The 15,618-nt window shown below is 47.0% G+C and overlaps 1 protein-coding gene across 1 annotated transcript in view; it reads right to left on the bottom strand.

Moving 5' to 3' along the window:
• eea1 (early endosome antigen 1) overlaps positions 1-15,618 on the bottom strand; it is a 98,201-nt gene that overhangs the window by 33,178 nt on the left and 49,405 nt on the right. Inside the window, exons 11-16 of the mRNA XM_055652804.1 lie at positions 11,715-11,831; positions 9,690-10,028; positions 9,398-9,547; positions 6,506-6,625; positions 4,114-4,317; positions 2,091-2,291 (exon numbers count right to left, since the gene is read on the bottom strand). Coding sequence (XP_055508779.1) covers positions 2,091-2,291; positions 4,114-4,317; positions 6,506-6,625; positions 9,398-9,547; positions 9,690-10,028; positions 11,715-11,831 — 1,131 coding nt within the window. The remainder of the gene's footprint in view (positions 1-2,090; positions 2,292-4,113; positions 4,318-6,505; positions 6,626-9,397; positions 9,548-9,689; positions 10,029-11,714; positions 11,832-15,618) is intronic.

Below are 15,618 nucleotides of genomic sequence, written 5' to 3'. Positions count from 1 at the left end.
ATAGTGGAAGGTTGCTTCTTGGACTGTGACTAGTGATGTGCCCCAGGGTTCGATGTTGGGCCCATTGCTGTTTGTCATCTCTATCAATGATTTGGATGAGAACGTACATGGCATGATTAGCAAGTTTGCAGATGGTACAAAAATGTGTGGTATTATAGAGAGTGAAGATAGCTGTCATAAATTGCAGCAATATCTTGATTGCTGAGGCAGGCAAGCTGAGAAATGGTTGGAATTTAATACAGAGAAATGTGAGGTGTTGCATTTTGGAAAGTCTAACATGGGCAGGGCCTACACAGTGGATGGTACGAGTCTGGGGAGTGTTGTAGAGCAGAGGGATCTAGGAGTGCAGGGACATGGTTCCTTGAAAGTGGCGTCACAGAGATATATTGAGTGGTCAAAAAGGCCTTAGGCAAGTTGGCCTTCAGCAGTCAGAGCATTGAATACAGTGGGTGGGAGGTCATGCAGCTTTTGGTGAGGCCACATTTAAAGTATTGTGTTTAGTTTTTGTCATCATGTTATAGGAAAGATGTTGTCAAGCTGGAAAGGGTGCAGAGGAGGTTTATGAGAATGTTGCCAGGACTCTATGGCCTGAGCTACAAGGAGAGGTTGAGCAGGTTAGGACTTTATTCCTTGGAGCGGAGGAGGATGAGGGGTGATCTTATAGAGGCGCACAAAATCATGAGAGGAATAGATCAGGTAGACGCAGAGAGTCTCTTGCCCAGAGTAGGGGAATTGAGAACCAGAGGATAATGAATTTAGTTTAGTTTAGTTTAGAGATACTGCACGGAAACAGGCCCTTCAGCCCACCGGGTCCATGCCGACCAGTGATCCCTGCACATTTAATAGAAACCTGAGGGGTAACTCTTTTTTCAAAGGGTGATGGGTGTATGGAACGAGCTGCTGGAGGAGGTAGTTGAGGCAGGTATTATAGCATTGTTTAAGAAGCATTTAGATAGGTACACGGATAGGACAGGTTCAGAGGGATATGGACCAAACGTAGGCAGGTGGGACAAGTGTAAATGGGGCATGATGGTCTTTTGGTTACTGTCTATCCAAATTATTTCAGAAAGTTATCAGTTAATTTGTTTCTCCCACCCCATTCAGGCAATACATTCCTGATCGCAGCATCTAAAATCCCTACATGCCTGGATCTAAACTTAAATCTGTGCCTTCAAGGTAGTTACTGGCTGGAAATGTCTTTCCCTATTTAAACAACGGCAACTTTAATGGAGCATAAGTGATGCAGGTTGCTAATTATCTGAATAGTCTTGATTGAAGAGGTACTTCTCAAATATAACCTGAAAGGAGGTAGAGAGGATTAAGGAAACCTTGGTGACTGGTTGATGGAACTGTGCGTGATGGATTCACGGAACCTGTTGCTGGCTGGGGAAATTATATTTCTAGGGCAGAGGGCAGTTCTAAAGTTTTGGTCGAACACTGCCATGGCAGCTGGGAAATTTAATTCAAGGAATTAAATAATCTAGGATTAAAACGTTTTATCGACCATATCTAAATTACTGGATCATAAAAACGACATCCTTAAATGAAGGAAGCCTATCATCCTTACCTAATCTGGCCCATATGAATACACGCTTAAATGTAGTTGACCCTTCAATTACTCCTCGATTCAGCGATGTAGATGGGAGTTTTGTGCTATAACCGTACCCCAAAGAAGCACAGACACAAAATAAAACAGCTCGTAGATCAGTGGTGAGTTGAAGGCCTTAACAGACAATAGGTGCAGGAGTAGGCCATTCGGCCCTTCGAGCCAGCACCGCCATTCAATGTGATCATGGCTGATCATCCCCAAACAGTACCCCGTTCCTGCCTTCTCCCCATATCTCTGGCTCCACTATTTTTAAGAGCCCTATCTAGCTCTCTCTTGAAAGCATCCAGAGAACCGGCCTCCACCGCCCATTGCACATTGTGCACACTGGGAAACACTCTGAGAGAAAAGTGTTTCCGCAATCTTGAGGCCTTCAATAAGTCGACTTGTTCGATAGGCTCACCACCACTGATGGGCGAGCTGTTTTATTGATTCATTGTATGAGCCAGAGTATAGCCAACACACAAGCGAAACGACTCAGTACCTGCAGGTCAAGTTGGATCATCTTCTCCTTGGTGTCACTGAGCTGAGTGGTAAGTTCACCGATGGTGGTTTCGAGCGAGCGCGCCCGGTCCTCAGCAACGTGCAGGTGGGATTTCTGCTCTTGCATTTGCTTGTGCAAGTTCTCCTGTGCTTGGTTATGGCTCTCCGTTTGATTTTTCAGCTTCTCTGTTAACTGGGCAACCTAATAATTCAACACAAAGGACAGTCACCACACAGGACTAACGCCTTCACGCCTTGCCACAGTTGGCATTGCTCCTGGGCCTGGCCAAGCTGCCCATTTGTGGGTCACGGCACTAGGCACAAGAGGGCTCTGCCCATGCCAACTGCCTGCCCCTTTTCCGTGATCACCTCCGTGCCCGGGTGCCCTTCGAAAAGGAACACGGGCACCCTGGAGGATTTCCAGGACCGCTGGGCACTGCGGGGGGATTAACTGTATCCGGGATCTGGATTGCAATATAGTTATTTCTTATTTAGTATGAAGAATACTTGCTATTTTTGGTGTTGGGTGATGGGTGTGTTCATACTGTTTGTTTTCTAAATATTATTATTGTTAATAATTGAATACATTTATCTTTGTAAAAAAAAAACTTAGTATTTCATCGTATTTTAGTATTTTAATTGTCGTTAATGTTAATTCTCAGCCTTTGCCTGTTGAGAAGCTGCTGTTAAGGAGAAGTGGAGTGTTGAAGCAGAGCTGTTACCGCTGCCCATGTTAATGAGAGCTTTTGGTGATTGCATAACAGGGCGGCACAGTGATAAAGCTGCTGCCTCACAGTGCTAGAGACCAGAGTTCGATCCTGACCTCAGGTGCTGGCTGTTTGAACTTTGTACGTTCTCCCCGGGTGGGTGCTCCAGTTTCCTCCCACGCACCCAAAGACGTGTGGGTTTGTAGGTTAGGCATCTTTAAAATTGTCCCTTGTGTGCAGGGAGTAAGCGTGAATGAGTGATCAGTGGGCAGCATGTACTCGGTGGGCCAAATGTCCTGTTTCCATGCTACATCTCTAATACTAAAAACCAAAAATCAATAGCAGCATGGGAATAAAAGTTTGTTTTGTAAATTAAATCGCTACGGCATACATCCTTTTACGGGCAGACACGGTGGCGCAGCGGTAGAGTTGCTGCCTTACAGCAAATGCAGCGCCGGAAACCCGGGTTCGATCCTGATTACGGGTGCTGTCTGTACGGAATTTGTACGTTTTCCCCCCTGCGTGGGTTTTCCCCGAGATCTTCGGTTTCCTCCCACATTTCAAAGACGTACAGGTTTGTAGGTTAATTGGCTTGGTAAATTTTTTATTTTTTTTTTAAATTGTCCCTAGTGGGTGTAGGATAGTGTTAATGTACGGGGATCGCTGGTTGGTGCCGACCCGGTGGGCTGAAGAGCCTGTTTCCGTACTGTGTCTCTAAACCAATATACTAAACTAGTATGGCTGATGCAGAAGCAAAAACAGCCTTGTTATTAATGACTTTTCATGAAAACTGTAGGTACTTGTAATCAAAGTGAAACTTTCAATGATAGTAGGTATCGTGCTGGATATCTCAGCTGAAGGACAAACAGCGAAAACTGAAGGTAAAGGAGGACATAATTAAATTCCGATGTATGGAGTTACATTTCAACCTTCAGGCTACAGAGCATGACCCGAGAGTAATGCCTTCATTAGACTTTAAAGATACAGGCCCTTCGGCCCACCGGGTCTGCGTGGACCAATCATCACACTGTACACGAGCACTTTCCTACACACTAGGGATAATTTAAAATTTCACCAAAGCCAATTAACCTAATAACCTGTACATTTCTGGAGTGCGGGAGGAAACCGGAGCCCCCGGTGAAAACCCACGCAGTGACAGGGAGAACGTACGAACTCCGTACAGGCAGCGACAAACCCGTAGTCAGGATCGAACCCGGGTCTCTGCCGCTGTAAGGCAGCAACTCCACCCGGAAACTCTACCTATGGTCTATCCTGGAAATACAGGTATACACATGTACAAACAGCTAACTTGTGTACCTGATCTTGCAAAGCATGGTTCTTCTCCTGGAGTTGGTTCAGGACAGCCATATCACCCTTGCCATCTTGGATTTTGACGAACAGGTCCTCCCGCTCGGTTTCCAGGTGGACAATACTATCCTTGCTCTTCTGCAGCAGAGCCTCCAGATTCTGGATCTTCTGATCTTTATCCCCGATCTGCCGAAGCACTTGCTCCAGATCATTCTGCAGTAAAGGAGACACAAGGGACTGGAGGTGCTGGTTCATTTACAAAAAAACACAATGCCCTGGAGTAACTCAGCACGTCAGGCAGCATCTCCGGAGGACATGTATAGACAATGTTTCGGGGCAGGATCCTTCTACAGACTGATTGCAGTTGACGAGAGTGTGGGGGGGGGGCTGGAAAGGAAGGTGGAAAAGAGAAGGGGGCAAGAAAGAGCCGGGCAAGTGATAGATGGACACAAAAATGTAAAGCTGGAGTAACTCAACGGGTCAGGCAGCATCTCTGGAGAGAAGGAATAGGTGGCGTTTTCCTTCTCTCCTGAGATGCTGCCTGTCCTGCTGTTACACCAGCTTTTTGTGTCTATCTTCTGTTTAAACCAGCATCTGCAGTTCCTTCCCACACAAATGATAGATGGATACAGGTGAGGCAGGTTTGACTGGCACTGGGGTGGACAAAGGCCAGAGATGAAAAGGAGACAAGTTCCTGATTAGTGCGGGTGTCAGGGGTTACGGGGAGAAGGCAGGAGAATGGGGTTGGGAGGGAGAGATGGATCAACCATGATTGAATGCCATACACGATGGGCCGAATGGCCTAATTCTGCTCCTATCACATAACATGATAAAGAGAGAAGACGAGTGAAATGTGAAGGCAGATGGAGGGAGGGAGATGGATGGAAGGGGACAGGGAGAAGGACAAAGGCGAGGGATGAAAAGAAGACAAAAGGGTGTAAGACAAGGAGAGAAGATAAGGAACGAAATGTGAAGCCAGAAGGAGAGATATAGGTAGAAGGGGCCAGGGAAATGTGGGAAGCGGGGGAGGAGGGGAAGTGGAGGAAAGTAAAAGGCTAGAGATGAAAAAAAGTCAAAGGTGAAGAAGATTTAATTCTATCTAATTCTAGTGTTTAAAGCAGACACTGGATACCTTGCCATGGCACGAATTGTGTTTTGCAGGGGCTATCTCAGCGTTTGAGAATAGTAGACACAAAATGCTGGAGTAACTCAGCGGGACTTCTGCAGACTGAAGAAGGGTCTCGACCCGAAACGTCACTCATTCCTTCTCTCCAGAGATGCTGCCTGTCCTGCTGAGTTACTCCAGCATGCTGTGTCTACCTCCGATTTAAACCAGCATCTGCAGTTCTTTCTTACTCAAGTACACAGACAAGGATAGGCTTGTAGGGATATGGAGCAAACGCGGGCAGGTGGGACTAGTTTAGATGCAGCATGTTGGTCGGCGTGGTCAAGTTGGGCTGAAGGGCCTGTTTCCATGCTGTAGGGCTGTATGACTGCGACACTCATTTCAAAAACGAATCAGATGGATATCTCAAATTTACTAAAAATTCCATACTTCCCAACCACATTGGCTTTTATATGATTTGATACTTTGTGTATTAACATATTAACAATGGACACCTGACTAAATATCTACAGGTCACCGGGCAAAGCTTGTAAGAAGGCTTGGATAGAAATACTTAAGGGTCTGTACCACGAGCATGCGACCTGCATGCGGCAAGCGCGACCTAAAGGACCGGTCCCACAAGCATGCGCCTGCTCTAACATGGTCGCTTGAGCCCTATGGCCTCGCTGAGCCAGTCGCCCTTCGATCGCCAGAGCCATATGGAGTTGTGCGGAGCTGGTCCCGACATCGTGCGGGGCTCCAAAAAACTGACCGCGTTTAAAAATTCCGCGCGGCAACGGCCTGCCGGCCCGCAGCTACCTCAACGCCATGTCACTCACTCGACCTCCGTGCGGTTCCCGCTTCTGGTTTGGTCGCGCTTGCCGCATGCCGTATGGCTCAAGCGACCACGTTAGGTCGCGCTTGCCGCATGCAGGTGGGAGCGGCCCTTCAGGTCGCGCTTGCCGCATGTAGGTCGCATGCTCGTGTGACAGGCCCTTTACATAACTTATCAAATCCTCTTTACAACCCAAGGCACTTTTAAGCCCAGTGACGTACTTTTGAATTGAAGTTGTTATTTCGGGAATACGAAAGTTAAGATTAGAGTCATAGCGTCTGTGAGCACTTTTCCCACAAGATTGAGTAGTTCAAAGTGACGCTCAAGGTCAGCCTGGGGTGGGCAGTGGCTGCTGGCTTTGTTTGCCCGTTCACATGGCAAACCATCACACACACACACACACACACATACCCTCCCATCCCTTGGTGTCGACCCTGTGAAGTGAGCGCACAAGTACGTACCTGTGTTTCCCGCAGCTGGGAAGTGGTGTTCTGCTGGCCAGTCTGCATCTCCTGGTGCTGTTGCTTTACTTTGTCCAGCTGATGTTGGACTTCAGTCAGGGCAGCTGCACTCTCTTTCACCTGAAGCAAGCCCAAAGCAGAAATCAGTAGTCATGGAAGGTCATCGAGTCTTACGGGTGGAAACAACGTGCCCACATGACCGACATGACCCACCTTCCAGCCTTTGGCCCAGTTCCCTCTAAACCCGTCATGTCCATGTACCCGTCTAAATGTTTCTTAAATGTTGCGATAATACCGGCCTCAACTACCTCCTCCAGCAACTCGATCTATACACCCACCCCCCTTTGCGTGAAAAACGTTCCTATTAAATCTTTCCTCCCTCATCTTAGACCAATGTCCTCTGGTTCTCGAATCCCTAATCTGGGAAGGAGACTCTGTGCATTCACCCAATGTATTCCTCGTATGGTTTTGTACACCTCTATAAGATCACCTGTCATCCTCCTGCGATCCAAGAAATAGTCCTAGCCTGCTCAGCCTCCCCCTATAGCTCAGGCCCTCGAGTCCTGGCAACATCCTCGTAAACCCTCTGAAACATCCTCTGAAACATATAAGATTGTTAAGGAAGGAGGCAGAGGCAGGAAACATGTTCCCGATGTTGGGGGAGTCCAGAACCAGGGGCCACAGTTTAAGAATAAGGAGTAAGCCATTTAGAACGGAGACGAGGAAACACTTTTTTTCCCCACAGAGAGTGGTGAGTGTGGAATTCTCTGCCTCAGAGGGCGGTGGAGGCCGGTTCTCTGGATGCTTTCAAGAGAGAGCTAGATAGGGCTCTTAAAGATAGCGGAGTCAGGGGATATGGGGAGAAGGCAGGAACAGGGTACTGATTGGGGATGATCAGCCATGATCATATTGAATGGCGGTGCTGGCTCGAAGGGCCGAATGGCCTACTCCTGCCCCTATTGTCTATTAAATCTTCTACCTTTGCAGTGATTAGTACCCACTACCTCATGGCTCCAGAGACCCGGGTTTAACCCTGACCTCTGGTGCTGTCTGTGCAGTTTGTGTACATGCTCCTTACAGCTGAGTGGGTTTCCTCCAGGTGCTCCAGTTTCCTCCACTATTCCAAATAAGTGCATACTTGTAAGTTAAAATGGCCCGTAAATTGCCCCTCATGTGAAGTGGGTGGTAGGATCATTGGGGAGAGGGCGGTGATGGAAGAATCGACTGAAAAGAGATTAGCATAGATGGGTGCTTGGTGGTTTGTGTGGCCGTGGTGGGTGAAAGCGCACAACAATCCCATAAACTTCAATGTGATTACCTCAAACATGATAGCACTTTAAGTTGCCAAAACTTTAAGTTTAGGCAGGGCCTCCTGCAGAAGAGCCAAATAAATGTTCAGTTGAGCTAGCTGCACAGTGGCTGAGCGGTTCGATCCAGACTATCGGTGCTGTCTGTATGGAGTTTGTACGCTCTCCCTGTGATCCCGTGGGCTTTCTCCGGGTGTTCCGGTTTCCTCCCACACTCCAATGGCATAAAGGTTTGGAGGCTAATTTGACTTGTGTAAAAATTATAAATTGTCCCTTGTGTGTTCCAGAGTGTGGGGATTGGTGGTTGGGCCGAAGGGCCTGCTTCCGTGTTGTATCTCACAACTAAACTAAACGGTTTGCTCGGTTGAGGTAGAACATTTGTATTTTGGTGATTTAAAGAACAATCTGAATTCTGATGCAAATGGAAAACATTTTGTTAATCAGGACAGGGGTTAATGAATTGGAATTTAAAACTTGCCCTTCTTCCCCTCTAGGTAAAGTTGGTCGTAAATATTGCCTGGGGGATCTGGGGAAATGAGTCTCGAGATGGCCGGTAGAGGTGCAGTTCCACATTTCAACTGCAAGTGGCGCCATGGTATTGTGCCAAGTGTCACCCCCCGCCAAGTCCGCACCAGCTTTTTGCTGTGTCATGCACCCTTCACCCCAGCCCTCCAATAAATGGTAAAACCCAAGGAGCTTACATACTGATTGCAGTCAAAGTTGTAAAAAGGGTTGAACGCTAAAATTGGGCGTTAAAATCTGAGATGGTGCTGAACCGTGAGCAGAGATGGGTGTGCCGTTTGTGACAAACAGAGTAATGCAGTCCATGAGTCAGGGATGACACCCTTTTCCAGATGTCACTCCACAAACCTGACTCCACGGTTTCCCCGTTCATTGTGAGCCACGGTGCTGATAACATCAACTCTGTATCACCTCAGGCAAAGTGAATGACCTGTGACGAATCCCATTCATGGTTAGACACAAAAAGCTGGAGTTGCTCAGCGGGTCAGGCAGCATTTCTGGCGAAAAGGAATAGGTGACGTTGAGGACAAAACCCTTCTTCAGACTGAAATGTCACCTACCTCCTTTCTCCAGAGATGCTGCCGGACCCGCTGAATTACTCCAGCATTTTGTGCCGACTTTCGGTGCAAACCAGCAATCTGCAGTTCCTCCCTACACACTAATCACAGTCAGGTGGCCAAATGAAATGAAGGAAAACGCAGGCAGCACAGTGGAGCAGCAAGTGGAGCTGCTGCTTCACAGCGCCAGAGACCTGGGTTCAATCCTGACCTTGGGTGCTGTCTGTGTGGAGTGTGCACGATTTTGCTGTGACAGTCGGGGTATTTTCCTGGGAATTGCTCCAAAGATGTGCAGGTTGGTAGGTTCAGTGGTTGCTGCAAATTGTCCCGAGTGTGTGGTTGAGTGGTGGAATCTGGGGGGTAGTTGATGGCAATGTGCAGAGAAGAGATAGGATGAATGCAGGATGTGTGGTAATGGTTGGCGTGGATTTGGTGGACTTCACGCTCATCTCTCACTGACTCCATGACAACTAAACTGCAACAGCCATTCCAGATCTATGTCTTACCTGCTCCTCGGTGCGAGAGAGTTTGAGCTGCAGGTCAGCCACTTGCTGTTCCTTGTCCTTCAACTTCTCGCCGGACAGTTGCCTCTGCTCTTTCAACCGGCCCTGTACCTCCCCAAGCTGCCGCTCCGTATCCAGAAGCTTTGCGTGGAGCTATTGAAAGAACAACTGTTATGAACAATCTGAAGTACAGCGATCCTGACACGCCTCGACATTCCCCTTGGCACAGCGGTAGAGTTGCTGCGTTACGAGGCCAGAGACCCGGCACTTGTGTCTGTGCATTTCCTGGGCTCACCTGATTGATCTCGCTCTGCAGTTGACCACCCTGCTGCTCCTTCTCCTCTCTCTGCTGCTGGGTCTGTTTGAACTCAGCCCGGAGTTGGTGATACTTGTTCTCCATGTCAGACAGCTCTACCTTCAGCTTGTTGCCAGAATCGCTGCTCTGGCTCAGCTCCGAGTGCGCTCTGTGCATCAGGACCTCGGCGGACGATAGCTTCATCTGCACCTGCTTGAGATCCAGCTCCTTCTCCTGCAGCGAGGTCTGCAAACCCTTCTTACTCAGCACCTCGTCGTTCAGACGATCTTGCAGCTCCTGCAATCCAACTCCTTTCTTGGATAGATTTTCAGAGAGTTTCTAAAATGGCGCAATACATGTTTCAGTAAGGTACAATGTTTAACACAAAATCCACCTGGGCAAGGCAGTGTAATAGTGACACCACAGGGTTGGTAGCACAGAAGATAGACACAAAATGCTGGAGTAACTCAGCAGGACAGGTAGTATCTCTGGATAGAAGGAATGGGTGATGTTTCAGGTCAAGACCCTTCTTCACTACAGATATTGTTTTTAAAAGCTTGAAAATCTGAATTTAAAGAATTCATTGTTTTGTATCCACAGATCTGCAGTCATTGGCAATAATGGACACCACTCCCTCTGCCATGGTCCGTTGTAACGAGGGTTTACTGTAAATAGACCAGAGCAGAGGGAGTGGTGTCCATTACTGCTGATGGCTGCAGAAGATGATTAATGCATAAACGGGCACAAAGTGCTGGAGTAATTCAGTGGGTCAGGATCTCTGGAGAACATGGATAGGTGACATCAGGACCCTTCCTCAGACTGATTCAGTCAGCTGAGTTTCACAAGCATGTTGTGTCATTTCATTCCAGGCATAGTTACAGTGGAGTTCCTTCTCCTCTCACCTGCCGTTGCTTCCAAGGTGAAGTGTGTTGGTGACTCCGGTGGGAGGGGGGGACGAGGAGGAGGGGGGGGGGGGGGGGGGGGGGAAGAGGCCGACTGGAGAGAGTGACAGGAGAAGTACGCCACTGTGCCGCCCGATACACAAAGCCTATTTGATGAGCGATGTATTTATAGGTACTTGGATCATAACGGAATCGGGGGACATGTGGTCATTCCAGGAAGGTGGCACTAAGGTAATAGATTGGTCGCAGTTTTATCGAATGGCCGTGTGAGTGCGAGGGGCTGAATGCTCCCACCATAATTGGTTTATTATTGATTATTGTCACGTGTATTGAGATACGCGTTCTCACGTGTGTTTTGCACAGTGGCGCAGCGGTAGGGTTGCTGCTTTCATTCGCCAAAGACCCGGGTTCAATCCTGACTAAGGGTACTGTCTGTACGTTGTCCCTGTGACCGCGGGTATTTTCCCCGGGCGCAGTTTCCTCCCATACTGCAAAGGCGTACAGGGCTAATTGGCTTCGGTAAAAATCGTAAATTCTCCCTCGTGTATAGGATAGTGCTATTGTACGGGGTGAGCGCTGGTCGCTGTATCTCTTAAACAAAACTAAACATACCATGCAGAGAAATTATAACATACGAGTACAACAGGTAGTGTAAAAGAGAAAATTAATGGAGTTCAGAATATAGGGTTATGACTACAGAGAAAGTGCAGATAAAAAAAGCACATGTGCCAAAACATGGTAGATTGGAAGATGAGGGATTCATCCTTACATGCGAGCTCAGTCAAGAGTCTGATAACTACACAGAAGCTGTTGTTGATTCTGGTGATAGGCACTTTCAAGCTTTTGTATTTTCTTGCTGACATGAGAGCGGAGAACAGAAAACAACCGGGGGACGTGAGTGTTTCTTGATGATGTTGGCTGCTCTGCTGGTGTAGATGGAGTTGATGATGGTGGTGGGTGAGTGGGAGGGTGGTGGGAAGGTAGAGGCGCTGGTTTACGTGATGCACTTTGTAATGTCCACGATTGTGCAGTAACTTGTGTCTCGGGAAGAGCACTTTATCAGGTTATATTATGTTTACAAGTAACAAGCCCCAGTTGCTTCTGCAGCCAGGGTTTCACACACCTGGTTTTGCTTCTTCATTGTGTCACACTCCTTCTGGATCGTCTGAATCTCCTCACAACGCCTGGCGTTTTCCTGAAGAATTTTGGCATGCTCCGCCTTCAACTCCACCATGGAGGCCTTGAACCCCAAAACAGGCGTGAGTTACAGCCCAGAGTTTTGCAAAAGGCAAAATGAAACATTAAATTAGAATGTGAACAAAAAAAGTTACATTTTTCAACGAACCAAGCAGTGGGGTGTTCAATTGTGACGGTGTGGTCTGCTCCATAACTTCATCCACATACCCTGCTCTTGCAATTCTTACCCAACAGATTCCTCAGTTCAAGCTCAGATACTATTAAACATCTCCCTACATCGTACAGAGCTCCAGATTTTCACCGCCCTGTGCACAAAGAAATGCTTCCTGCCTTCGCCCTTGAGTGTGGTCTGGCCTCAGCTTCATAGTCATGCCCGCTTGCAGAATTGCACCACCCATCTCCAGCCGATCTCCCGCCATGCCGGCTCCCCTCAATGACAAACCATCAACAACAGTTCCTCAACACTAACACTATCCTACACACACTAGGCACTAGAATGACACGTCTATACCAAGCCAATTAACCTAGAAATCTGTAAATCTTGAGTGTGGGAGGAAACCGAAGATCTCGGAGAAAACCCACGCAGGTCACGGGGAGAACGTACACACTACGTACAGACAGCACCCGTAGTCGGGATCGAGCCCGGGTGTCAAGCGCTGTGAGGCAGCAAGTCTACCGCTGTGCCACCATTTACTACATTAAATCATGTCCCAACCTTCCACATTAAAAGGGAACGCAAACGCAGGCAATTTGACATCAGAAATAAACCTCACAAACCAAGACAACACAACTGTTACTTTGAAATTAAACACAATTTCTAAATTGCCTTTTACTTTTTCGGACAACTCCAGCATTAAAAAGCATTAATTGCCACAATTAAAACTCATGAGAAATTAAGGGACATCAGCACATCAGATTCCTAAGATAGACACAGAAAACTGGAGTAACTCAGCGGGTCAGGCAGCAACTCTGGAGAAAAAGAATAGGTGATGTTTCAGGTGCAGACCCATCTTCTAATATCCTTTGCTTCATTAAAGTTGGATGGAGCTCAGAACATTCACAAGATCATTGAGATGATGGTGTCAGCACTGACTGCTGGATCAATCCAAGGATAACCCCCACTACCTTTGTACAACCTCAGGTATTCATCCAACTGATGCACAATCTGCAATTAGTGCTTCATCTAGCGCTCCACCTCTCAATTCCTCTCTATATTTAGGGCTTCCTCCGAACTCTCCCTACTCTCCTAGTGACTCCTTTGTCACTAACTTTCAAATGATACGAATTTAGCTTTCCCCTAACCATTTTATCAGCATCTTTAGTTAAGAAAAACATTTATAAAATCATCCTGTGGTCTTTTCTGCTGCATCACAATTCCTTTCCTTTGCTTGGATCGTGTCTCCTCAAGTGGATGTTTAGTTTAGTTCAGAGATACAGCATGGAAACAGGTCCTTCGGCTCACCGAGTCCACGCAGACCATTGATCCTTGGATGATATATATCACCTTGGATGATATATTGCGCCGGGCCACAAATATCAAGCAGGACAACTCCCACCCTGCCAACCACCTTTTCACTCTGCTACCCTCTGGGAGGCGATTCAGGTCTCTGAAGGCTCGCACCGGTAGACTAAAAAATAGTTTCTACCCATGTGCGATAAAAGAGCTTAATTCCAACAGAGGACACTGGGGAAGCAAAATGTAATTCCAAGAAATGCCGCCAAATTCTTTTTAAATACTTATTTATTATTTTACTAATAAATGTACATATGTGTCAATGGTTGTCGTGGTTGTATTTTTTTTAACTGGAGGAGATGTAATGGAATTTTGTTGCACAGTATTGTGCAATGACAATAAACATATTCATTCATCCCTGCTATCCTGCTCACACTAGGGACAATTTGCACAATTATACCAAGCTAATCAACCTACAAACCTATACGTCTTTAGAGTGCGGGAGGAAACTGGAAATCCGGGAGAAAACCCATGCAGGTCACGGGGAGAGTGTACAAGTGGCGTACAGACAGCACCCAGAGTCAGGATTGAACCCGGCTCTCTGACGCTGTCGCCCAAGGAAAGAAAGAAATAGAGGATTGCTCCTGCAGTGCCCGACTAGTACTCGTTCCTCAGGCAACACTAATTAAACAGATCGGATCGTCATCATATTGCCACTAGCTATACCTGCCTGGCCTTGTGCATTACATAAATGAAAGATTTTTATCATCTCCGGGCGTCAATAGTCAATCCACATTGAACACCGTTTTAAATATTCTCCCCTGCAGCACAGAAGCAGAAGCAGCCCAGTAATCCTACTGCAGTTCCGGCAATGCTCGACATAAAGACACCTTGTTTGCTGTAATCAAGCTGACTTCGCTGATCATGAGGACAACCTCCGTGGGCTTTGTACGGAGGATTAAGGAGTGATCTAATTAAACTGAAGTTGTCAAAGATAATTTAACAGATTTTCTTCAGTATTCAGTATATCCTCCATTGGGAAGGCCAGAATGGATGTAGCATAAACTAAAAATGAGAGCTCTGCTCGTGCAGAGGTTAGGTCAGGATGGACCTCTTAGTTTAGTTTAAAGATGCAGCGTGGAAACAGGCCCTTCGCCCACCGAGTCCGCACCAACCAGCGATCCTTGCACATCAACACCATCCTACACACACTAGGGACAATTAAAAAATAAAATTATATCAAGCCAATTAATCTCCAAACCTGTACGTGGGAGGTAAGTGCTGTAAGGCACTTTACGTCAGAGGAAATAGAGTCAGAATCGAACAGTACCTTTGACCCACCAGTCCATGCCGACCAATTTGCCCATCTATGCTAAACCCATCTCCCTTCATAAGGAGCATACCTTTATGCGGTGCAGGCTCGAAGGGCCGAATGGCCTACTCCTGCACCTATTTTCTATGTTTCTATGCTTTGCCTATTCAAGTCCTGTTTAAATGCCTCTTATACTTAGTGATCATATTTGATTCCACCTAAGATAGACATAAAAAGCTGGAGTAACTCAGTGGGTGTTTAATGTTTGTGCAACATTTTATGTTCACCGACATACCGCTTGTGTAGACTTCACATAGGCACTATTGCCAGTTTAACATCTTGACGTGTTTAAGAGTCTGAAGAAGAGTTTCGGTCCGAAACGTTACATATTTCCTTCGCTCCATAGATGCTGCTGCACCCGCGGAGTTTCTCCAGCATTTTTGTGTACCTATTAAATCTTGACATTTAGGACAGCACAATGGCACAGCGGTAGAGTTGCTGCCCAGGTTCGATCCTGACTACGGCTGCTGTCCGTACAAACTGTCTGAGTTTGCATGTTCTCCCCATGACCTGTGTGGGTTTTCCCCGGGGTCTCTGGTTTCCTCCCACACTCCAAAGATGTGCAGATTAATTGGCTTCTGATTATTTCCCTTAGTGTGTAGGATGTGAATCTAGGATAAGATAGAACTAGTGAACGGGTGATCGATGGTCGAAATGGACTCAGTGGACTGAAGAGCCTTTTCCATGCTGTGCCTCTAAGCTCTACAATTACAGGATCATGTATGTGGTATCTTAGGTCTGCACCTAACCCACTCCCAATCCAAATTACAGACTAGTTATTAGCCATTAAATATGGTCATTAAATCTTGACATTTAGGGCAGCACAGTGCCACAGCTAGTACAGCTGCTGCCTCACAGTGCTAGAGACCCAGGTTCGATCTTGACCTCGGGTGCTGTCTGTGTGGAGTTTGCCCGTTCTCTTTGTGACCGTGTGGGATTTTTCCCTGGTGTTTCCTCCCACATCCCAAAAGACGCGCAGGTTTTTAGATTAATTGATCACTGTAT

The sequence above is a fragment of the Leucoraja erinacea genome, chromosome 22 (assembly GCF_028641065.1).
Source record: "Leucoraja erinacea ecotype New England chromosome 22, Leri_hhj_1, whole genome shotgun sequence".
Classification (NCBI taxonomy): Eukaryota; Metazoa; Chordata; class Chondrichthyes; order Rajiformes; family Rajidae; genus Leucoraja; species Leucoraja erinaceus.
Note: the sequence above shows the minus strand (reverse complement) of the source record. Positions and strands in the feature narration are given on the sequence as shown.